The sequence below is a fragment of the Triturus cristatus genome, chromosome 2_2, assembly GCF_964204655.1.
Source record: "Triturus cristatus chromosome 2_2, aTriCri1.1, whole genome shotgun sequence".
Classification (NCBI taxonomy): domain Eukaryota; kingdom Metazoa; phylum Chordata; class Amphibia; order Caudata; family Salamandridae; genus Triturus; species Triturus cristatus.
The window spans coordinates 17,008,919-17,028,652 of NC_140582.1; the positions used below are offsets into that span (position 1 = coordinate 17,008,919).

The 19,734-nt window shown below is 45.8% G+C and overlaps 2 protein-coding genes across 3 annotated transcripts in view; one reads left to right on the forward strand and one right to left on the reverse strand.

Moving 5' to 3' along the window:
- LOC146861759 (trypsin inhibitor ClTI-1-like) overlaps nt 1–19,734 on the forward strand; it is a 555,664-nt gene that overhangs the window by 199,590 nt on the left and 336,340 nt on the right. The gene's annotated exons all lie outside the window — the stretch shown is intronic.
- LOC146861760 (uncharacterized) lies at nt 8,166–19,361 on the reverse strand. 2 transcript variants are annotated; one of them, XR_014978046.1, is made up of 2 exons: nt 19,229–19,361; nt 8,166–8,376 (listed from the first exon to the last, which is right to left on the reverse strand). XR_014978046.1 is itself a non-coding variant. In XM_085640941.1 (2 exons), the coding sequence occupies exons 1-2, from the start codon at nt 11,574–11,576 to the stop codon at nt 8,239–8,241; spliced, it is 684 nt and encodes a 227-aa protein (XP_085497067.1). In that variant the 5' UTR covers nt 11,577–11,762; the 3' UTR covers nt 8,166–8,238. The 2 variants fall into 2 exon arrangements, 1 of the variants encoding a protein (XP_085497067.1); XM_085640941.1 differs by lacking the exon at nt 19,229–19,361 and adding an exon at nt 11,031–11,762.

Here is a 19,734-nt window from a genome sequence, read left to right on the forward strand (position 1 = left end):
GCCATATTATAACAATTTCATGGTAACTGCCTATCTGTAATTCTCTGAAATATTTAATCCAACAAACAGTTCTCCAACGTCCTCATCTGTTTTTTCGGTCATTGTTGGAGCAGTAGTATTTAGTCAATTTGTAATAGAGATATGGTGTGCACAGTGTGGGAACTTCTAATCCTCTAAGCTTGATTTAATCTACAGACAATACATAGGGTATACCTAATCAGTTCAGGCGGATTTGTTTCCCTTCCCACTACGGACGTCACCAATTAAAATGTAAGTAGGGGGCCTCGTGCTTACTTATTCATAGAGAAATATACAGAGAATACACAGTGGGACTTTTCAATAATATTTATTGAACCAAAGTTATTCATGCATAAAATACGTGTGCTGCAATGATTAGTCGACAGAAGCAGATAAACGTGATTACAAGCACCAAAAGCGTAAATAATATATATTGATCTACCATGGTGCTAAACAATTGTATATATGCAGGCATATAAAGAAGGCAGTAATCTAGCATACTCGTACTACGCAAACCCTACTCTAAGTGTATCTAGAGTGTGTATAGGTGTAGAGCCAAGAATCCCCCCAAGGGACGATCTAACCCCATTACCTGATGGGATAGAGTGAGGGACCCCATCTTTGTCACGAACTGAACACCCCTCACAAGATGTCAAGTTGATGCGTGGGGATTTCTCAACATGCTAGGTCCCTCGGTGTCAGCGGAAGTACCTCCTCTACTAATCTACTGGGATGCTCATCTTTTATAATAGAAAGCCGCCTTGCGATGCATGCGTATATTAGTGATGTTGTGGATATGTATATAGCCCTGTCGCCCGGTGGATGAAGATAGTGATGATGTTTGTATGTAGTAAAGAAAGAGACCTTGTACATGATGATCAGGTCATTGAGATAATGTTGTGCGAAGCTAAATGTAAAACAATTTTAGTTTTAGAGAAACTTATCCAACATTGTTGTGTGTGCAAATGTATGCATAAGGTCACAGCTTAGGAATGTTATTTGTGAGGGCAATGTAAGAAATAAGCTGCTTTGCTACATGGTCCTAACCCGGGAAGATAACACTGTTGCGGGGGTGGCCTGCAAGGATCATTGAAGCCTCCCCTCGTTATTTGAATTGTGCAAGTGTGTCAGCTATCACAGTTAGAAAAGTCCTGAGGGCCCGACGACGGCCACTGAAGCAGTGGGCCCAAGCAAAAGGGTTCATGTGGTGGCAGAGCCTTTCTTGATCTCCACCCCATGCTCTGGGTGGTTCTCGTATTTAATTATCAATTGATCAGGTCTGCATCACCACCGTCACCCCTGGGGGTGGCACAGCTCCGCCTGTAGTCACGTGAAGCGTTGGTCCTCTCAACGACCCCACCCGAGTCCTGATGTAGCACCCTCCAATGGCAATCCCAGGTGCACAACCTCCATTGTAACACTGAGGAATGATGCCGCCTTTTCAATATCCGAGACCGTGTGGTATTTGCCTCCAAGTTCAACGTAGAGCCCAAACTGGTATGTCCATCTGTAGTGTATGTTGTCATCTTGGAGCATCTAGGGCCTCCAGATCCTCTAGCTTTTCGATGGTACTCTTAGGTTGATACTCCAATGTGGCATTGTACTCGTTTGTCGCTGACTGGGATTTTTCCTATGGAGTTAGGCTTGTACTTCCGCCATGGTGCGCTGTCCCACTGAGTCTTCATCTGTTCGGAGGTCTGCTATTTTTGTGCCCAGGCCCGCATGCAGTTCCGCAAGGTCCTTCGTGAAGATCGGTTTCCTTTTGTCGAGGAGTTCCACTTTGAATGAGCAAATGCTATCTAAACTGTCCATCTTCTTGAGTGCCATTGGTTAAACCGGGATGGTCCAGACATGGTGTCCGACACAAGCCACAGGATTCCCAGTTAAGCAAGGAGAGCACTACGGGCCACAGTTTTCTTTTTAGGTGGCATGAGGGAGGACATCCTGACACCAGCTCTCCTGTCTCGTTCCGGTTATTGTGCAGCTGAGGTTCCGCCCTATGTCTGTAACTGAGGGCATTGTGATTGGGCGTAGACCTGTGTCTAGTTCGTAGTCCTGGGCTTCTTCTCCCCCACCGGCAGCTGCTAGTCTCCCAGCATACGGCACCTTGTCGCTGTCCTCCAATTACCTGCCTCTGGTTCAGTGTGGTTGCAGAAGGTCCTGCTGTGGTGTGACTGACCTTACATAGGACGGATTGTGCCTAGTCCTTTCTCAAACCTGCTTAGCAGAGGGTGGTCCCAATGTGGCCATGCCAGCCAGATCTCCCTTTCATGCCCTACACTGGCGGTCTGGTACCGTGTGCCTCGTGATGACTGTGGGGTCCCTGGGCTGCCATTTTCTGGGCCAACGGCTGTTGCTGGATGGACCCGCTGGCAGTATTTGATACTTTCAACCATACCATCCTAAACGACCGAGAGAGGCTGTCTGCGTCTGCCTTGGACTGGTTCTCTATTTATTTGACACACTAAGGTGTGATGCTACCACCCTTTTGCTCTGCAGAGATCCTAATGAGGGGGCTGGCACGAGAATCAGCACTATCATCCCGCCTGCTAAATGTTTATGTATACCCCTTGGGAAATATTTCAGTTCAAGGTTATCTTCTATGCCGATAATGGACACCTAATACTGAAACTTGACCTTACTGCTTCAGGGAGAGTAATTCAGCTAGTTAGTTGCTTCTTGCATGTCCAAACTTAGATAACTGATCAGTTTCTCAAATTTTATGGCCGAAAAACTGAGGTCATGGAAAGTGGGGCTAAGTCTATGGTTTGATTGTAGTTACTAAGGTCTGCCCCTCTTGGCACCCTGCTCCCCTTTTGCTGCCAAAGCAAAAAACCTTGGGGTGTATGTAGTTCAACCAAGAACTGAGCTTAGAGAACAATGGATTCTGGATTTTGGAAATCTTCTTTCCTTTGCTTTCATACTCCGCAGAAGATTGTACCTTTTATCCCCAGGGGACGTTTGCTGGTAGTGAGATTGATGGTCTTATAAAGACTGTATTCTGGAAATTAATTATATCTTAGCCTTCCTTAGAACATTTCTGTATTTCTGTTTTTTGTGATCTATATTCCTTGTGTCTGTTGGTTGGGGTGAAGTCTTGGTGACAATATGCTGGTGGCAAGGTGTGCTTAATAAAATAACAATGTATGTTTCTGCTTTTGTTTATTATGTACTATGTATATATTCTACTCTTAACCCCATTATTTGTGAAAAAAGTAATTCAACTTTTTTACTGCTTGTTGTGCAATGCTTTACTCTGGTCCGAAAAAATTGAAACCCATTCACCAGAAGTAACCCATTTGCAGAAGGAAACCAGTCCTTATTTTGCAGGCTGACCTATCCATACAGAGGTCAATTCACAAAATCATTTAGTGGTCTTAAAAAGTCAGTACGCAAATTGCAACCACATTTTTAGTACATCTGACCCATTATATGCTTTTTTCACCCACATTTTCGAACAGATTTCTTTTTGTCTCATAATTATTCCACAATTATAATTTTCACATATTTTTAGGTAACCCTCTTTGGACTGTAGATGTTCTTTACATTTTTTGGGTGTATTTTTTTTTAATGCAGTTGCTTTGATGACAACGCCGTTAACGTATTTGCTTCATTGCAATTGGATAATTCAGTTTGCTTGAATATATTAATGTGTTATTTTAGTGTGCTTGAATTGCTTTTCTAGCTATTGTTTTGAAATAATGAAGATGGTTTCATGGAAATGGATATTTTGAATTTTCAGTTACTGTTTTCAACAAAAAGCAATGTTTCACAGAATATAAGTAGGTGAAATATTAGAGGGGATTCATTATTGGTTGTTAATTCTGAAGATGTTCAACAATAGGCAGACAGTATATAAACTGGAGTGAAGTATTTTTGGATAGAGTGAAACTTTGCTACAGGGGGATTCAAGACTGATGTTCAACTGTAAATAACTTTTCTTGCTGAAGGCTACAGAACAGACCAATCACTGCTTCTATTGTTTTAAGTATGCAGGTGTGAACCATCTATGAAACTCAAATAGGACCCTTTTTGGTTCTAAGTTGAGCTTAGTCAGCTAAGGGAAGGGAGGAGTGGGGGTATGCAGAAAAACCCTACAACACAGTCATAATATTACAATATTTTCTTTTCTGTTTGCTGACAAATATCGTTCTGCAATTGATTGTTTTTATAACTACTATTCTTATTATGTGTAATAGGATAGGATTTTGATTTTAAAAATATTGTTATGAACCCCAATGTACCCCAATATAGGCCTAGGTAGTTATATGACCTTTTACCTATATTCGTCCTACCATTTTTCTACTAAACAAGTTTGGTAGTGACCTTTTACCTAGTTAGGTGCTGCATAAATGTTGTGTGGTTTTCTTCGAAAACGAGCCTAATTTATTATTCAAGAGGATTCTTATGTTCACAGCAGGATTACACTCTTCTGCATCTGTATACCCACCCGACATACCCAAAGTACCATGACACATCTAGGCAGAACCCCTGAGGGTACCTTTTGGGTATATAAGTACCACATCTTCGCTGGGCAAACCAGAGGAGAAAAGACTTCCACACTGACACGATGACTCGAGGTGCTGAGGTCCATGCACGTAGACACTACAGCATTAGTGGTCTGACATCCCTTGCGGGGTGTCCATCTTGAGACAAAGACGGGGTCCTTCGCTCTCCCACATCAGTAATGGGGTTGGCTCTATCCAAAGGGGATTCTTGGCTATACATCTACATACAAGCTAGGTACATTCAGGTACATCTAGTTAGAGTTACATCTTAGGAGACAGCATTATTACTGTCATGTATCTATATGCCTGCATAAATCCATTGTTTCAGCACTATGGTAGAATTCTACCTTTTCTTTACTCTGCCAGTGCTCCTAATCGTATATATCTGTTTTTTCTGTGTATCTCTCTGAGACAAAGTGAGCACAAATACCTGAGAAAAAAGCACTGCACTGTTTCCACGATCCCTGAGGGGTAAGGGTTATCATGCTCGCTAGTTGCCAGAAACTATTAGCTCCTTGGAAAGAGGGGCTCATAGTAGCACTGTGAGCTAGCTGGTCTACAGACTAACATATCCTCTGGGGGGTGTCTGGAATCAGTCTGGACACCAATCCCTTAGAAAGAGGGTTGGGGTTCCAATAACTATTTCTGTGAGGACTTCACAGTACTGATTGTTGCTTAATACAAACCTCACTTTGGGTGGTTGCTATCCATCTGTTTTTTCAGTTTCATGTTGGTATAGAGACTAAGGGGCGGATTTACAGTTTGGCAGAGAGGGTGCTCAGTTGCGTTGCAACAGAGTACTCGCTCCACCAAACTGAAGGTTCACCTGCCTCATTTAGAGATGGATGGACCTTCATTATCTTGATGGTTAAGACTACTCCATCTCTGCCGCTGACATAATCCTCTGATAGCTCGATAGATTAAGAGTTGCGTGAGATTTGGGTATGTGTCCTCCTGCCTGATTCAGAGTGGGCGAACACATGGCCAGTTTTTTCTCTGTCCGTCACTGGCATTTTTGCCTGCAGTGAAAAATGCAAAATGCCCCCCTCGCTGTGGGAGAAAGCTGAAAGGGGCATTGACTTTGGTTTTTATTTTCAAAAACAAAATCCTACTTTGGGTTTTTGTTTTGGGGGGAAAAAAACTTTGTAAATTTGCTGTGCGCCTGCCTCAAATTTACTATGCATGAACAAAAACCTCCATGACAGCTGTTCCTATCAATGCTAAAGATGTCCACTGGGCTGACAGCCCTCTCAGAATTTGCAAGGTGGGGATTCTATCAGGGTGATGAGTAATTTACTCCATCGTCCTGACAGAGTACACATCCCTCTGCTGAACTCTAACTCAAGCTGTAAGTCCTTCGTGCCAGAGGGTGTAGAGAACTTTCTTGGGCCATGTTTTGGAGAGCAATCCAGAAAATGTGTCGGCACCATTATGGCAAATTGTTGCGTTGACATGGTAACTTCTACAGATGCTGAATTTTTTTTATAGCCTTGATGTCAAGTGTAGGCAGAGCTGTGGATAATGGGGTTCTTCTCTTCACCACCAATCATGGGATCCACATGTGAAAAAGACCTAAACCCCTTTCTGTAGAAAGGAGTACGCTCTTCATGTGAAGATGCACCTTTCTATAGATGGGGAGCATGCAGGTAGCATGGAGAAACGGGTGTGTAAGCTAGTATAATTCCATATGGGGTAGTCTGAAGCTGCCAGTAGGCACCCTGGCTTGAAGTTTCAAAACGTTTAGTCTTGGAATGCATATCTCAACAAAAATGATTCATTTTTCCTTTCTGTTCATCACAGCACCCCCCATGTGATATTCAGGGTGGAAATTAATTTTGAACTGGAAACTGCCCCATTGTGATAATTGTAACCTGAATTGTATATGAAGTTGCTTGTAGTTTTCTCCAGGAAAGTTTTTGAGTTTTCCCTAAACATGTACTCTAATCCACAATTTATTAATATATCCAGATATTCTAGACTGGCCAGCATCCCTCAAAATAGCACATTTCCAAGGGATGCGATCACATTTTGACCAGTTTTATTCTTGAAGAGGAACGTTTGGGAAATGAACACTGTTATGGATTTGTAAGGGTTTGCCAATATGAGCAATATGTTGTTAGCATTAAACTTCACCTTTCTTTTGTTTTCCTACCAGAGTATTAATGCCATGAATATCCTGGTTTTGGTGAATTTAAGAGGCTAAAGTTTACAATTCCAGCAAAAGAAATGTCCAGCAAAAAAAAGAGTGGGGATAGCACTGCCCGCTTGTGTTTCTCAGCACAGGGAAGAGTTGAGATAGGAACCCCTTACATTTCACTTGACTTGTGCTGTCTTACTCGCTGTCTGCAATAAGTAGCCTGATTTGACACAGTTGAAGGCTTTTTCAGCATATAGTGAAATAGCGAGCTTCTCGTCATAGCTATCCTTACCTGCCAATGTTAATGCAGAAGGGTCAGATGATGGGAGCCAGAGGAGCAAATCCCCCTTTAGAACGATGCACAAGAAGTAGCATGACCATCATTTCTATATTTGCCAGAACCTTGACCAGGACTTTTTACATCAACATTAATTAATTAAATTGGCCTATAACTGGCACAGTGTTAAGGGTTCTTTTCAGTTCTAGCAATTGAAGCAATCCTAGTTCTTTCAAAATAGATTATCAAAAAGCTGTGCTGACCAGGGTTCTTTAAAGAGATCCACTAGGAAACTATCTACTCAAAGTGCCTTCTCTGTGGAAATGACATCAATAGCTTTGTATATATCCTCTTGTCAAACTTTCCCTCAATGAAAAATCTGTAGTACTCGCAGAAGAGAGAACTTGCAGATAAAAAATTTGACAAGAGGTTTGCCACCTCTTTCATGGTGTCTGTCGTTAAATTGTAAATGGTGGCAAAAAAGGAAGCAAATTCTGATGTGACAAGTGGTGGGTTCAAAAGGAGGAGACCTTATTCATTTTGTATAGCAAGAATGATGTGTGTGGTTTCCATTGGGCTGCGAGCAACCTACAGGCCTTTTCGCCATGGTTAATACTGTATTTGCTGCAGGTGAGCCAGGGCATACAATCTGTCTGAGAGACAAATAAGGAATTTAGGTCGTATTTGATTTTTTTAGTGGTCTCTAGACTGCTGTTAAAGACGAGGTATTATATGCAGCAGTCTTTGCATTGGACCTTTGAGCTGTAATTTGTTTCTATTGCCTTTCTCTTAACATGACTGAATCCCTCATTGGATCCCCTCTTATGAAGACTTTCTATGCTGTCTTTAATGTCTGAGCAGAGCCATTGGAGGCACAATTTTACTCTAAATATATTGTCAGATATAACCATTTTTTGTCACCCAGTAGTTTATAACGTGGTATTCATGTGTTAGGGTGTTATGGGAGGTCCCATCAAGTTTAGGTCTAACTGCAGTTCTATTGGATAGCAGTCGGTTACGCTGCAAGATATGATTGTGGTTTATGAAAGCTTTTGCAATACTGAGTTGGATGTCAAGAAAAAGTCAGTATGGATATTTGTCCAACATACATAGGAGGAAAGTATAATGAAAAATTTCCTAGCTATCGTAACGGAAAGTTTCAATTCTATTAAGGACTCGGAGGCGAGGATTATGCTTTACTTTCTTTACTTTCAAGATAGCAGCCATTTCAAAGTCAACAAACAACAAGTGTTCCCATGATGCATCGGGAAACACAAAAAACAACAGAGTGTCCACATCTAGAACGTTTCCAGCTCTATGGTCCAACCACTAGTTCCCTGACGTGCAGGTAGTCCCCTTTCACTGTTTAGCCTCCCTCTTTCGTTGCTGTAGGCCAGCCAGCATGGGTCCTTAGGAATCTTGTTTCCCAGAATCTCCTGAAACGCAAAAAAGAAAATAAGCGGAAGTCGTGTCTAAGGTTTAGCCTGCAAGGCAAACAACGCTCAACAGAAATAACATAAGGAAGATGTTTTAATCATCAACAAGGCAAATTCAGAATCATGAAACACTTTACTTACTCCAATACGGAGAGGGAATGAATCAAAGAAGGAAGCTTTGTACCCTGGGTGGGGATAATCCTCGTCTCCGAGTCCTTAATAGAATTGAAACTTTACGTTCTATGTCAGGACCGGAGGCGAGGATTATGCTCGTTTAAAGCTTGCTCACCACCAAATGAGACATATCAAGGATCGGTTTAAAATAAAACAGTTTAAAGGTGGAATCGGCAGACCAATCCGCAGCATTCAGAATGTCTTCCAGACGAGCGCCCAGGGTAAAAGCCTTAGAGGCCATTGCACCTCTGGCCGAGTGTGCCCCAAAAGTTCGCAGGTCAATGCCTGCCTCTTGCATTACCCACCGTACCCAACGGGCAATGGTGGGAGAAGAAACCGCCTTATGAGGTTTCCGAAGTGAAATAAGCAATTGTCGTTCCCCGGGGGGACGAAACTCCTCCGACATCTCCTCATATGCCCTAAGGCAAGATACCACACACAGCTTCGGGGAATCTGGGAAAGCCGGGTAGGAGATAGAACGCGTTCCACACTTCGGAGTGTCACATCAGTTGCCACGGGATTGAAACCCCGTTGAACACACCAACCACACCATCGTCTCCAAGAGAAGCGATATCGTTTGATCGTGCTGTCGGCCCAGGCTTTCGACATGAACTTCTCAGCTGCTCCCGAAAGGCCTGGGACCGCCCAGCGTCTCCTGTAATCCTCCAAGCCATAAGGGCCAGTCCACCCTGCTGTATCAACGGATGGGGGACTCCGTCCGGATTGCGCAGAAGCGTTGGAAACAGGGGGAGTGGGATTGGAGAATCCCAGAAGAACTGGAAACCAGACTTGAGACCTCCAGATCGGAGTGACAAGGACCACGTCCCCCGACTGATGCCGCACCTGGGCGGAAACCCTCGTGATCATAGCAAACGGGGGAAAGGCATACCCCCTCTCGGGCCGCCAATCCTGCAGAAATGCATCCGTTTGCGCTGCTAGGGGATCCGGTCTCCAACTGAAAAACCGGGGCAGCTGGAAGTCCAGGCGAGAGGCGAAGAGGTCCGCTGAAAATGGACCCCAAAGGGACCGAAGATCTGCAAAGACTCCCAGATGCATCTTCCAAAGACTGCTGTCGTGAAGATGCCGAGATTGATAATCTGCCACCTGGTTGTCCCGACCGGGGAGATATTCCGCCGATACCGACGCATGATGGTCCAGACAATACTTCCAGAATTTTGCTGCCATGTCTGACAGTGCTCTGGAGCGTGTACCCCCAAGATGGTTTATGTACCGGACGGCTGATATATTGTCCATTTTGAGTAGGACGCAAGAGCGGACCGACTCCTTGGTCCAGCACTGAATCGCAAAGGACCCCGCTAGGAGCTCCAGGCAGTTGATGTGCAACTGTTGTTCCGAAGGAGACCACACACCGCCGGTAGCGAAGTCTCCACACCGCGCGCCCCAGCCTGACCTGCTGGCGTCGGACTCGATAACAATATCCGGCACCGAACCGAAAATCGCGCGGCCATTCCAGGCCTCCATGTTGGATAGCCACCATTGAATCTCCTCTTTGGCCTCCGCCGAGAGCGGTACTTTCCGTGAATAGGACAGGCCCCGTCGTAGGTGTTGCGCCTTGAGGCGCTGTAAGGCTCTGTAGTGGAGAGGGCCTGGAAAAATGGCCTGGATAGACGCCGACAAGAGGCCCACCAAGCGGGCTATCTGTCTGAGGGAGAGCTGATGTTGAGTAAGCTCTCTCCGCAGCTCGTGACGGATCTTCGTCATTTTCCGAGCAGGAAGGCTGAGTGTAGCGGCCACCGAATCGATGGTGAACCCAAGAAAAATCACTTTTTGGGAGGGGACGAGCGTTGATTTCGCCTCGTTGATTATGAAACCCAGACTCTGGAGTAAATTGACAGTCGTCTGGAGATGATGAGACAGGATTGTTGGACATTGTGCAATCAGCAAAATGTCATCCAGGTAGACTGAGACGCATTCCGGCCGCGCGTAGGCGTTCGATGACAGGGCGCAGCACCTTGGTGAATCACCAAGGAGCCGAGGAAAGTCCGAAAGGAAGAGTGGTGAACTCGAAGACCATGTCCCCCCAAAGAAACTGTAGGAACCTCCGGTGAGGAGGGAAGATCGGGATGGTCAGATACGCATCCTTCAGATCCAGGCAGTCGCGAAGAAGAGGGATGCCTTCCATCTTGAAGTGGCGGTAAACCAGCCACTCGTTGAAATCGCACAGATTGATCACGGGTCTCTGCCCTCCATCCGCCTTGTCTACCAAAAAGAGGTTGCTGAGAAACCTCGAGACCTTTGCGCAAAAGAGATTGTACCTCCTGATCTACTAAGGCGGAGTTCTCTGCCGAGAAAACTAGGGGGCGTGGCGGAGCCTTCTGAAAAGGTTCCCAGTTGAACTCGATATGAAATCCCCGGACAGTCTGGAGCAGCCAAGCGTCGCCCGTGACAGAAGTCCAAGCCTGGAAAAAATGCGCCGGCCGACCCCCCACTTTTAGTTGGGAAGAAGGGAGAACACTTACCGGAAGAACTGGAGACGCCTCCGCCTCTGCCACCGCGGTTCTTCCCCCGTCGTCCTCGTGTCGGGTAGAAATTCCCGAATCTGGCCTGGTCCTGGTATCCCGACTGGTTGGAGCCTCCTCTCTGCTGGTTTGGTCGGCCGGACGAGCGGCCCCTCTGAAAACCCGTGGGCGAAAGACTTTACGGATGGAGGATTGCGCCCTATCCAGAGTAGTGAAAGGCTCACCAAAGAGGCCGCCCTGGGCAACCGGGCCCGCCTCAGAGTCTGCTACGTCCCCCAGCTTGGGATCCACCTTGATCAACAGGGACCTTCGTCGGTCCGTCGAGAACCCACAGTTTGCGTTTCCCAAGAAAATGACCATGCGTTGGGCCCAAGAAGAGAGGTTATCTGGAGATATTAGGGCCCCTGACGACTTAGCTTCTTCGGCCATATCCAGTATCTTGGTGATAGGCCCGAGGATATACAACAGCTTATCCTGACATGCCCGCCAGGATCTATCAATTCCCTTTTTGGGGTCCTTAATAAATTTCTGCAGAAACGTCGCCATCTGCGGGTCAATTTCCGGAGTCGCCGCAAGCTTGTCCTCTAATGACGGTCGCGGACACTCTGCCCAAAGGCAATTACGCACAGAGGCCTCCAATGGTCGTCGAATGCGACTGGCTACATACTGGGCCACCTTGTCGCAGGGCGCCCAGTCTGAGGACCTAGGATGCAAAATATCCTCAGGATCAAGCATATCCGCACAGAGGTTCTGGGGACCCGCGCCCAAATCCAACGCAGCAGACTCAAGTTGCGGCAAACCGCAAGGACGGGAAGGCCCAGCACCATCATCGATCCCTTGATTCGAAAATCCCGGGTTAGGTGCCGCCGGGGCGGATCTGTTGGCCAAGAACGCCTGCTTGAGACGGGCGAAGGCGTCCACGTCCACTCCAGTCTCCTTTGCCCGTTTGGCGAGCGAAGGAAGGGTATCCTCGTTCGGTGTATTGGAAGGTTGAGAAGCCGGAAGCGCATGAGCTGCTCTGGCCAACCTGTCACAAGCTAACTCAATCCTGCATGAAAGGCGGTCCTCCAAAAGAGCCATGGCCTGCTCCACCGCCTTATGAATGGAGGAATCAACGGCGTCGTAGAAGTCATCGTCCAATTGTTGCGCCGAAAAGGGATCTGCATCCCATTGCTCCTCCTGGTCATCCAGGTAAGTAGCGTCATCGTAGGCCTCCATAGCTACAGATTACGGGACAAGTGTAAGCCTTGAAGGAGGGTCCCTCCGTGAAGCGAAGGCTGGGCGTCAGCCAAGTCAGGGCAAGAAACTCTTGCGTGTAGGCGCTAAGCCTTGAGACCCAACAGCCCTGGTGCACAGGATGAATGGGCAGCCTGTCCTGTCACTGGGTCTCTGCAGGTTTCCCTGCAAATACAGACTTGTGCAGGAGCGTAGGAATTTGGCCTAAGTACAGACCCCCACGACTGGGTGCACTCCACCACAGTGTTAAACCACTTTACAGACCTTGCAATAGGCGTTCAGGGGGCGTAAATGCAAAAATCCCTGCTCAGAGGCAAATACAGACCGTAATAACGGCGTCTGACAGGCAGGGGCTCACTCGCTGCTATGCGTTCCGAGATTCAAACGCGCAGAATGCTCGGAACGCAAGCAGCGACGAAAGCGCACAGACGCGCCCTCTAGCGGTGATCGAGAAGCACCGCGAGCCGCACCACAGATGTAGCCGCTAGGGAGGAACACTTCCACGGCCCAGGGTTGCCAGATTGGGCTATTTCTCGCACAATTGGGCGATATTTTTCCCGATTGTGCGAGAAAAAATCGTGTTGGGCGGGCTGCCGAAATTTGGGCTAGAATCCGCCGAGTGTGCGGCGGATTCAAAGCTTTGTGCGGCGCCGCCCCGCCCACGCTGCAGCCGATGTTTGCCTTCCTCATCACACCCCTTTCTGACCTTTAGGTGTCTGTGCCCTGCGGCCCCTGCCCACAAGTAACACCTGCAGGGCCGTATATCTTTGCAGGCGGGAAGCGGCTTCCAATGAGGGTCCTGCTATACCAGCAGCGACTTCCTGACCTGCCCCCAAGAGTGTGCTGACCTGCCCTGGGGTTCCTGTGACCCAATCGTGGGTCAGATTATTTACTCAGTGGTGTTGTGGTGGGCGCGTCAGGTAGGGTACTGGCCCGCCCCATACCTTTGCCCTTTATCTTTGGGCTCCCCCCCCCCCCCCCACTTCCTCTTTTTCAACTTCGGAGCTGAGCCTGCGACTACGAGGGACTTCGACTTGTAGCAGCCTCAGCCTGCCCTGCAGTCAGCTGCTCCTCCCGGCCCCAGCCCCTCCCGGCCCCAGCCCCTCCTCTCCTGTGAACTCTGCAGATTGCACCGGCGGCCCTCCCCAGCAGGTTTAAAGGTGAGGCAGGTGTGTCATTTTAAATGTATGCGTGCCAGTGGTCGAAGTGGGCGGGATAGGCAGGGCACAGCGTGCCCTTACTTTATTTGTATAGATTCCATTATTGGCAACCCTCCCGATTCAGGCGGGAGACTACCGATTTCAAGGCTAGTCTCCCGCCTCGGGCTTGGTATTGTGTAATGTAAATTCTTCCAGCAATAGAGAGTGGCGATGCAGGGGCTCTAGGAGGGGTGAAAAACCAACAAAGCCCCATTAACAAGCAGTTTAAGCCCGGGTTGCCAGAGGGGGGGGGGGGGTGTACGCACTGCCAGCAACCTGCCAGGGTTCACAACCCTTGCACCCCCTCTCTCTGCCTGCCATTGTGCTCCATGCTTCAGTAGGGTAGGGGAAACACCGTGCATTTGCGTTTCAAATGTCCGATCCTGCAGCAGCCTCGGAAATAAAAAGCTTCAAAATATGAAATCAATAATGAAATAAAGGAAGACGGAGTGTTCTTAAAGTGGGCAGATTTTTTATTCAAACCACAAAAACAGCGTCATTTTACCGAGTTTGCCAGTGAAGCGCTGTTCCCCGCCCCCCCTGGCGAAGTGCGTCAAACCTGGAGGTATTGCATTTCAAAATGTGTAGGGCGGCTTTGTGTTCACGAATGTGGGGCCATATTAGCAAGTAACGGCGATAACATTATCGCCGTTCCTTGATAATATGCCCCGTGGTATTTTTAAACAATACTGCTTACGTTTTGTGAGCATATAAGCATGGGACATTGAAATGGGTCCTTTCTGGGCCCTGTAGTATTCAGGCAAAAATACTCGTTGATTTCTGCATAAATGTAAAAGTGTGAAGTTCACCATGTTGTTCCTGCTTACCTTTCACATGCTTTATTTAATCTTTCATTCCCTATGAGTGTTTGCTTTTTCCAGGGTGTTGTTACTATTTCCCCCCAAGCCTTTGATTATCCTAATGTTGCAAAAAGTGTTCATTTGGATAGAAATCAATAATGATTATTAAAGAGAACCACCAGTCATGGTATTAAGTTGTAAATTGTAAGTTTGTGTTTCTCCAGATCAATCACTATTAAACTATACTGCCTACTAATATGACAGAGCGCAGGTCAATGTTTAAGAAAAGTGTTTTTCCCCAAAATGGCAGCATCTCAGTAGCCAAGTGTTCCGCCCAAACTGGACAAGACTGGATAAAATGTAAACAGCTCGCTAAGAGCGTAGCAGTCATGTAAATTCTAAATTAATGTTGTTGAAGTTTTTTGTTCCGGTTAGTATTATTTTTTGTAGTTATTATTGTTTTATTTTACCATTGTGTTGCAACTAGCATAAATGGTGAAAGAATCCATCATCGTAATATAACCCTCATATTCACTTATTATCTAAGGTGTATTTCCTTTCTTTCCTCCACTAACAAGGCATGGCAGATTATATTCTTGGCTTCCTCCAGCAGCCTGTGGCCCTGTAAATTATTATGTAATGCCATTTGTTCAACCACCTGCCAGCCCCATCCTTCAGGGGAAGATGTGACAGACTCCATAGAAGACCAAATAGTAGCTGTCACTGATAACCACCTCGGTGGTTGCGTGTGTTTTATGTATTTTTTTTTTTCACCACAAATGGATAAACGGGTACACTTGTAAAGCAGATGCCCTAAGACATTGGTCTGTTTCGGGAAGTGATACTGGTGACATGGGTATCTATCTATCATGATAGTTTTTAAAACAGCCCTTGTTTTCTTTCTTCTTACCTGGGGTTCCAGAAGACACTTAAAAAAGTATTCATATGGCCCACTACCTAACACACTTTTTAATTTTGCTAAATAGCTGTAGAAAAGATTCCTTTGTAGAAGTGCCTCTTGGGACAGGACATTTTAAATAGATAGTATGAGTGCGCAATGCACACGACAAACTGCATCATTAAGAGGTGCTATAATCAAAAAACCAAGGGTAAGCTTTTCATGAACCTAAAGAGTTGATGGGGACCTGCCTGAATGCGGGCTTGCAGAGTACACATTATTGTCCACAAGCGCTCACCCTACTGGGTTATCTGTCTCACCTACTGTTCTAGGTGGTGGAACAGCAGAGACGTGGCCTGAGAGATGACCAGTGGTGCTCAGTGTAGTGGACCTGCACTCGGCAGTGCAGTTACCCCGAGAGCAGCACAGTCTTACAGGATAGGAGGGAAGAGCAAAAGTAACATAGCCGGCTCTGAGTGTGAATAGAAGGCATGGAGCGAACCAGGAATTTGTTCCTTGAAGCTGTTCAGATTTTCATGAACAGGAAGCAGTCTCCTTCACTGCTAACAAACCTTCCGGAAGCTGAATATGACCCAACGTGTCCTTGACATGAGCACAGTTATCCCAGTGCCACCTTTACATTATTGTACATGGTCCCACCATTGCCTGTAGTCTTCCTCCTGTGTGTGCATCTTGGTGCAACTTAGTTTTGTAAAGTTATTATTACTATTTGGTGTTCATTCAAACGGCATGATGAACCATACATTTCTATAGATGACAAGATTGTACCACACCGCGTGGTTCATGCAGTCAGTTACAAAATGCATCCTGTTAAAGTTCATAATATCTGAATTCCCACCGTCCCTAACAGCATAAAAGACAGTGGTTAAATTACTTTATAGTTATGTAATATTTGGCTGGATAATCAAGCAAAGGGTGACATATGGATTCAGGCTCTATTGATAATAGTGGCTGTTTTTGAAACCCATTCCATGTCTAAAGTATTCCACAGTCTTAAGTACCAATTTCAAGCAAGGGCATTTTTCCTTATCCAAAGAAGCTGCCAGAGTGTTTACCACCAATGCCAAGCAATTGCACATCAGTGCTCCGCCGGCCTCTGTTTGATGTTTCAACAGAGGGGTCTCTGCCCAAATTAGACGCCTATCTTCCTTGGGAGTGGGTTTCTTAATATTGTTTTCATGGCAGTTGTTGTTTTGTTTTAGAAGGGTTGTATTTGTGGGCAAATGAATTGTGTGCTCATGATTTATATGGCTGTAGATGCCAGTTGTCCAGTGCCTTATAATTAGGGCTCCCGGTTTTATGGTATTTATATTTGTGTCATGTCTGTATTTATCCATATGTAATTTTTGCAAATTTTACCTGTATTTATCCATATTTATTTTAGGTTTTGTGAAATTCCGATGAAATGTGTATACCCTATATTTGTTAACCCCCTTGCCTGTCAATCCGCACAGCTATTGGCCTGGCAGTCATGATTGACAGCATTTAGAATCACTAAATTTCCGTTTTTATCCACATTTAAAAATAAATACAGACAGGAAAATAAATGGTTCTCTGTCTGTTTTTATCTGTAAAAATCCAGTAAAAGCGGAAAACAGGGAGCCTTACTCATAATGGGCATCTCTCCCCTCCTCTAGAATCTGTATCTTTAGTATCTCTACAGTATGTTCGAGGTGTTGCCTAATATTTACCCATTCAAAGTGGAGCAGTGGTTCTGAAATGGATGGGGCGTCATCTTAGTAGCGCATAGATATAGTGTTCCTGGTGCCTGCAAACATTAATTTGACGTTGTGTAATGAAACTGGTGCTCATGTAAAGTGTTTCAATATCTTTTGTGCCAGTTCACACTATACAAAACCGTCCCAAAATACAGAGGTACAAAGTGAAACCAGAATGCCTGGCTAAATCTTGGCTTCCTGCTTAAAGTGTGCGATCTTAGGCAAATATTTTTTTGCACAAACTTTCTCTATTGTCTTGTATGCAGGTACTTTTGAATACGATTTCTGAATATTTGTTGTATGAAAACTTATTGTGTTTAATGTAATAGACTATAATGTGTCTCTATAATAATCTGGGCCACCTACATCGTGTACATCACTCTCTTGCCTCTCAATTCCCTAAAGAGACTTTGGTTCTGTTAATATTTCGGCAGCTTTATAGCACCATGACACACTTTCATATATAATCACAATTGGCACTTGCAACCATTGGTCTTTGCACTCTGCAGAGAGACAAAATAATCTAAACCCCGCAATGGCTCACATATTTGAATTGTGTCCCATTGGGAAACACCAGCCCACAATCTGAACTCTGAGATACCTGCGAGCAGCAAGGTCACAGCACTAGATTAATGCACAGTATGAAAAAAAACTACAGACGACAAGCAATGTGGTGGCTAAACAAAAAGAAATGCTATTAGGGAAGCAAATTAAGTCAAATGTGAACATCATCTTTCGCACACGACTTGCATAACTTATTAATATTCTTGCTCTATGGCCCTATTTTCCCTGGCCCAGAAGAAGAAGTTTGTGCACCTTTACCAGTCAGAACAATTTTGCCCACCTCAACCTGCCACTGCCAGACTCTGTGATGCTGCTATTCTTGGCAGTGCCACTGCCAGACTCTGAGATGCTGCTAGCCTTCACCATGCCACTGCCAGACTATGGGCTGCTGCTAATCTTGGCAGTGCCTGGCCCAGAAGAAGACGTTTGTGCACCTTTACCAGTCAGAACAGTTTTGCCCACCTCAACCTGTCACTGCCAGACTCTGTGATGCTGCTATTCTTGGCAGTGCCACTGCCAGACTCTGAGATGCTGCTAGCCTTCACCATGCCACTGCCAGACTATGGGCTGCTGCTAATCTTGGCAGTGCCTGGCCCAGAAGAAGACGTTTGTGCACCTTTACCAGTCAGAACAATTTTGCCCACCTCAACCTGCCACTGCCAAACCCTGAAGGATGCTGCTACATTCTGCACTGCCTGGAGCATTTTCCACACCTCACCCTGCCACTGCCAGTCCCTGAAGGATGCTGCTATTTTTGGCAATGCCACTGCCAGACCCTGAAGGATGCTGTTAATCTTGGCAGAACCACAGACTGAGATGCTGCTAGCCATCACCATGCCACTGCCAGACTATGGGCTGCTGCTTATCTTGCCAGTGCCTGGCCCATAAGAACTCTTTGGCACAATTGAACTTTCCACTGTCTGAACAAGGATCTACCATGCTGTTGCCTGGCAAAAAACAGGAGATGGCGCTTGTGTGAGTCTGCAGAATGCACTTGCACTTTATCAGGTATCAGCTCATGGGAACGTCAAGCAGCAAGCCCTGCACCCCATGCCTCGAACTGCTCTCTTCTGATGAGTACCACAAAGTACGAAACATACGTAATTTGCGTATGTAAAGAGATGTTCAGCATTGCTTTGGGAGAATTCAAACAAGTGTGAAAAAACATGAAGCATTGGCCTATATTGCCGTTATTCTGGGGGGGCCTGACGGGAGTATGCAAGCTGAAGAGAGCACCTTTCCCAAGAAGAACGTTTCCGCACTTGCAGTCCCCCAAATTGAACCCAGAATATTTTGGCCCGGCTTGCTCCACACCATGCGATATCAAGTGAGTGACAGTTTTCCTGACAGACCAACTTTGATTTCAGTGTACAAAATGTAAGTTATCTGATTAATGTGGGAGGTAAACATATAATCCATGAAATAGAAGTATATTTGTGAACGTTGTAGTCAGGCTACACGTAAGTTAATGGAGTGGCAAAATTGGGCTACTTTTTGCTACTTTGGGCTACCGTTTCGTTGCTTTTGGGCTTGAAAGTTGTGAAAAAATCTGGCAACACTGCCACGGCCTCACAGCGAGTCAGCCGAGTAGCGGCTGACTCGCGAGCTCACCAATGATTTATGCCGGCAAAGCTTAAAGACGCGCCCCGAGAAAAACTGAGTTCAATGACAGTAGGCGCGAATGCTCCGGTGAGGAAAGGGTAATTAATCATACGCGCTGGAAGCGGCTGCCGAGAGCAACGCGCGTTATCCAGAAACTAACCTTCACTGGCAAGTATAAAGCGCTCGCAATAGGAGCCAATTACAAGCAACACAGCACATTATAAAATAGGATACACGACGAGAGAAGAAAAAATTTGAATCATCTTAGGCTGCAGCAGCAAATAAAGAGGGAGGATAAACAGTGAAAGGGGACTACCTGCACGTCAGGGAACCGGTGGTTGGACCATAGAGCTGGAGACGTTCTAGATGTGGACACTCTGTTGTTTTTTGTGTTTCCCGATGCATCATGGGAACACTTGTTGTTTGTTGACTTTGAAATGACTGCTATCTTGAAAGTAAAGCATAATCCTCGCCTCCGTTCCTGACATAGAATCCTTTTTCCTGACTGCATCGGTCCCTAGGAATCATACATGTTTTGTTGATCACATAAGCCCTGCTGAAAATGAAATTCCTGCTATTGTTAAGGTCTGTTTTGCCTGTTCTGTCTCATACCAGGTCAATGGGCAAATTCCATCCCCCATTCAAAACCACTTTTGTTTTCCCAAA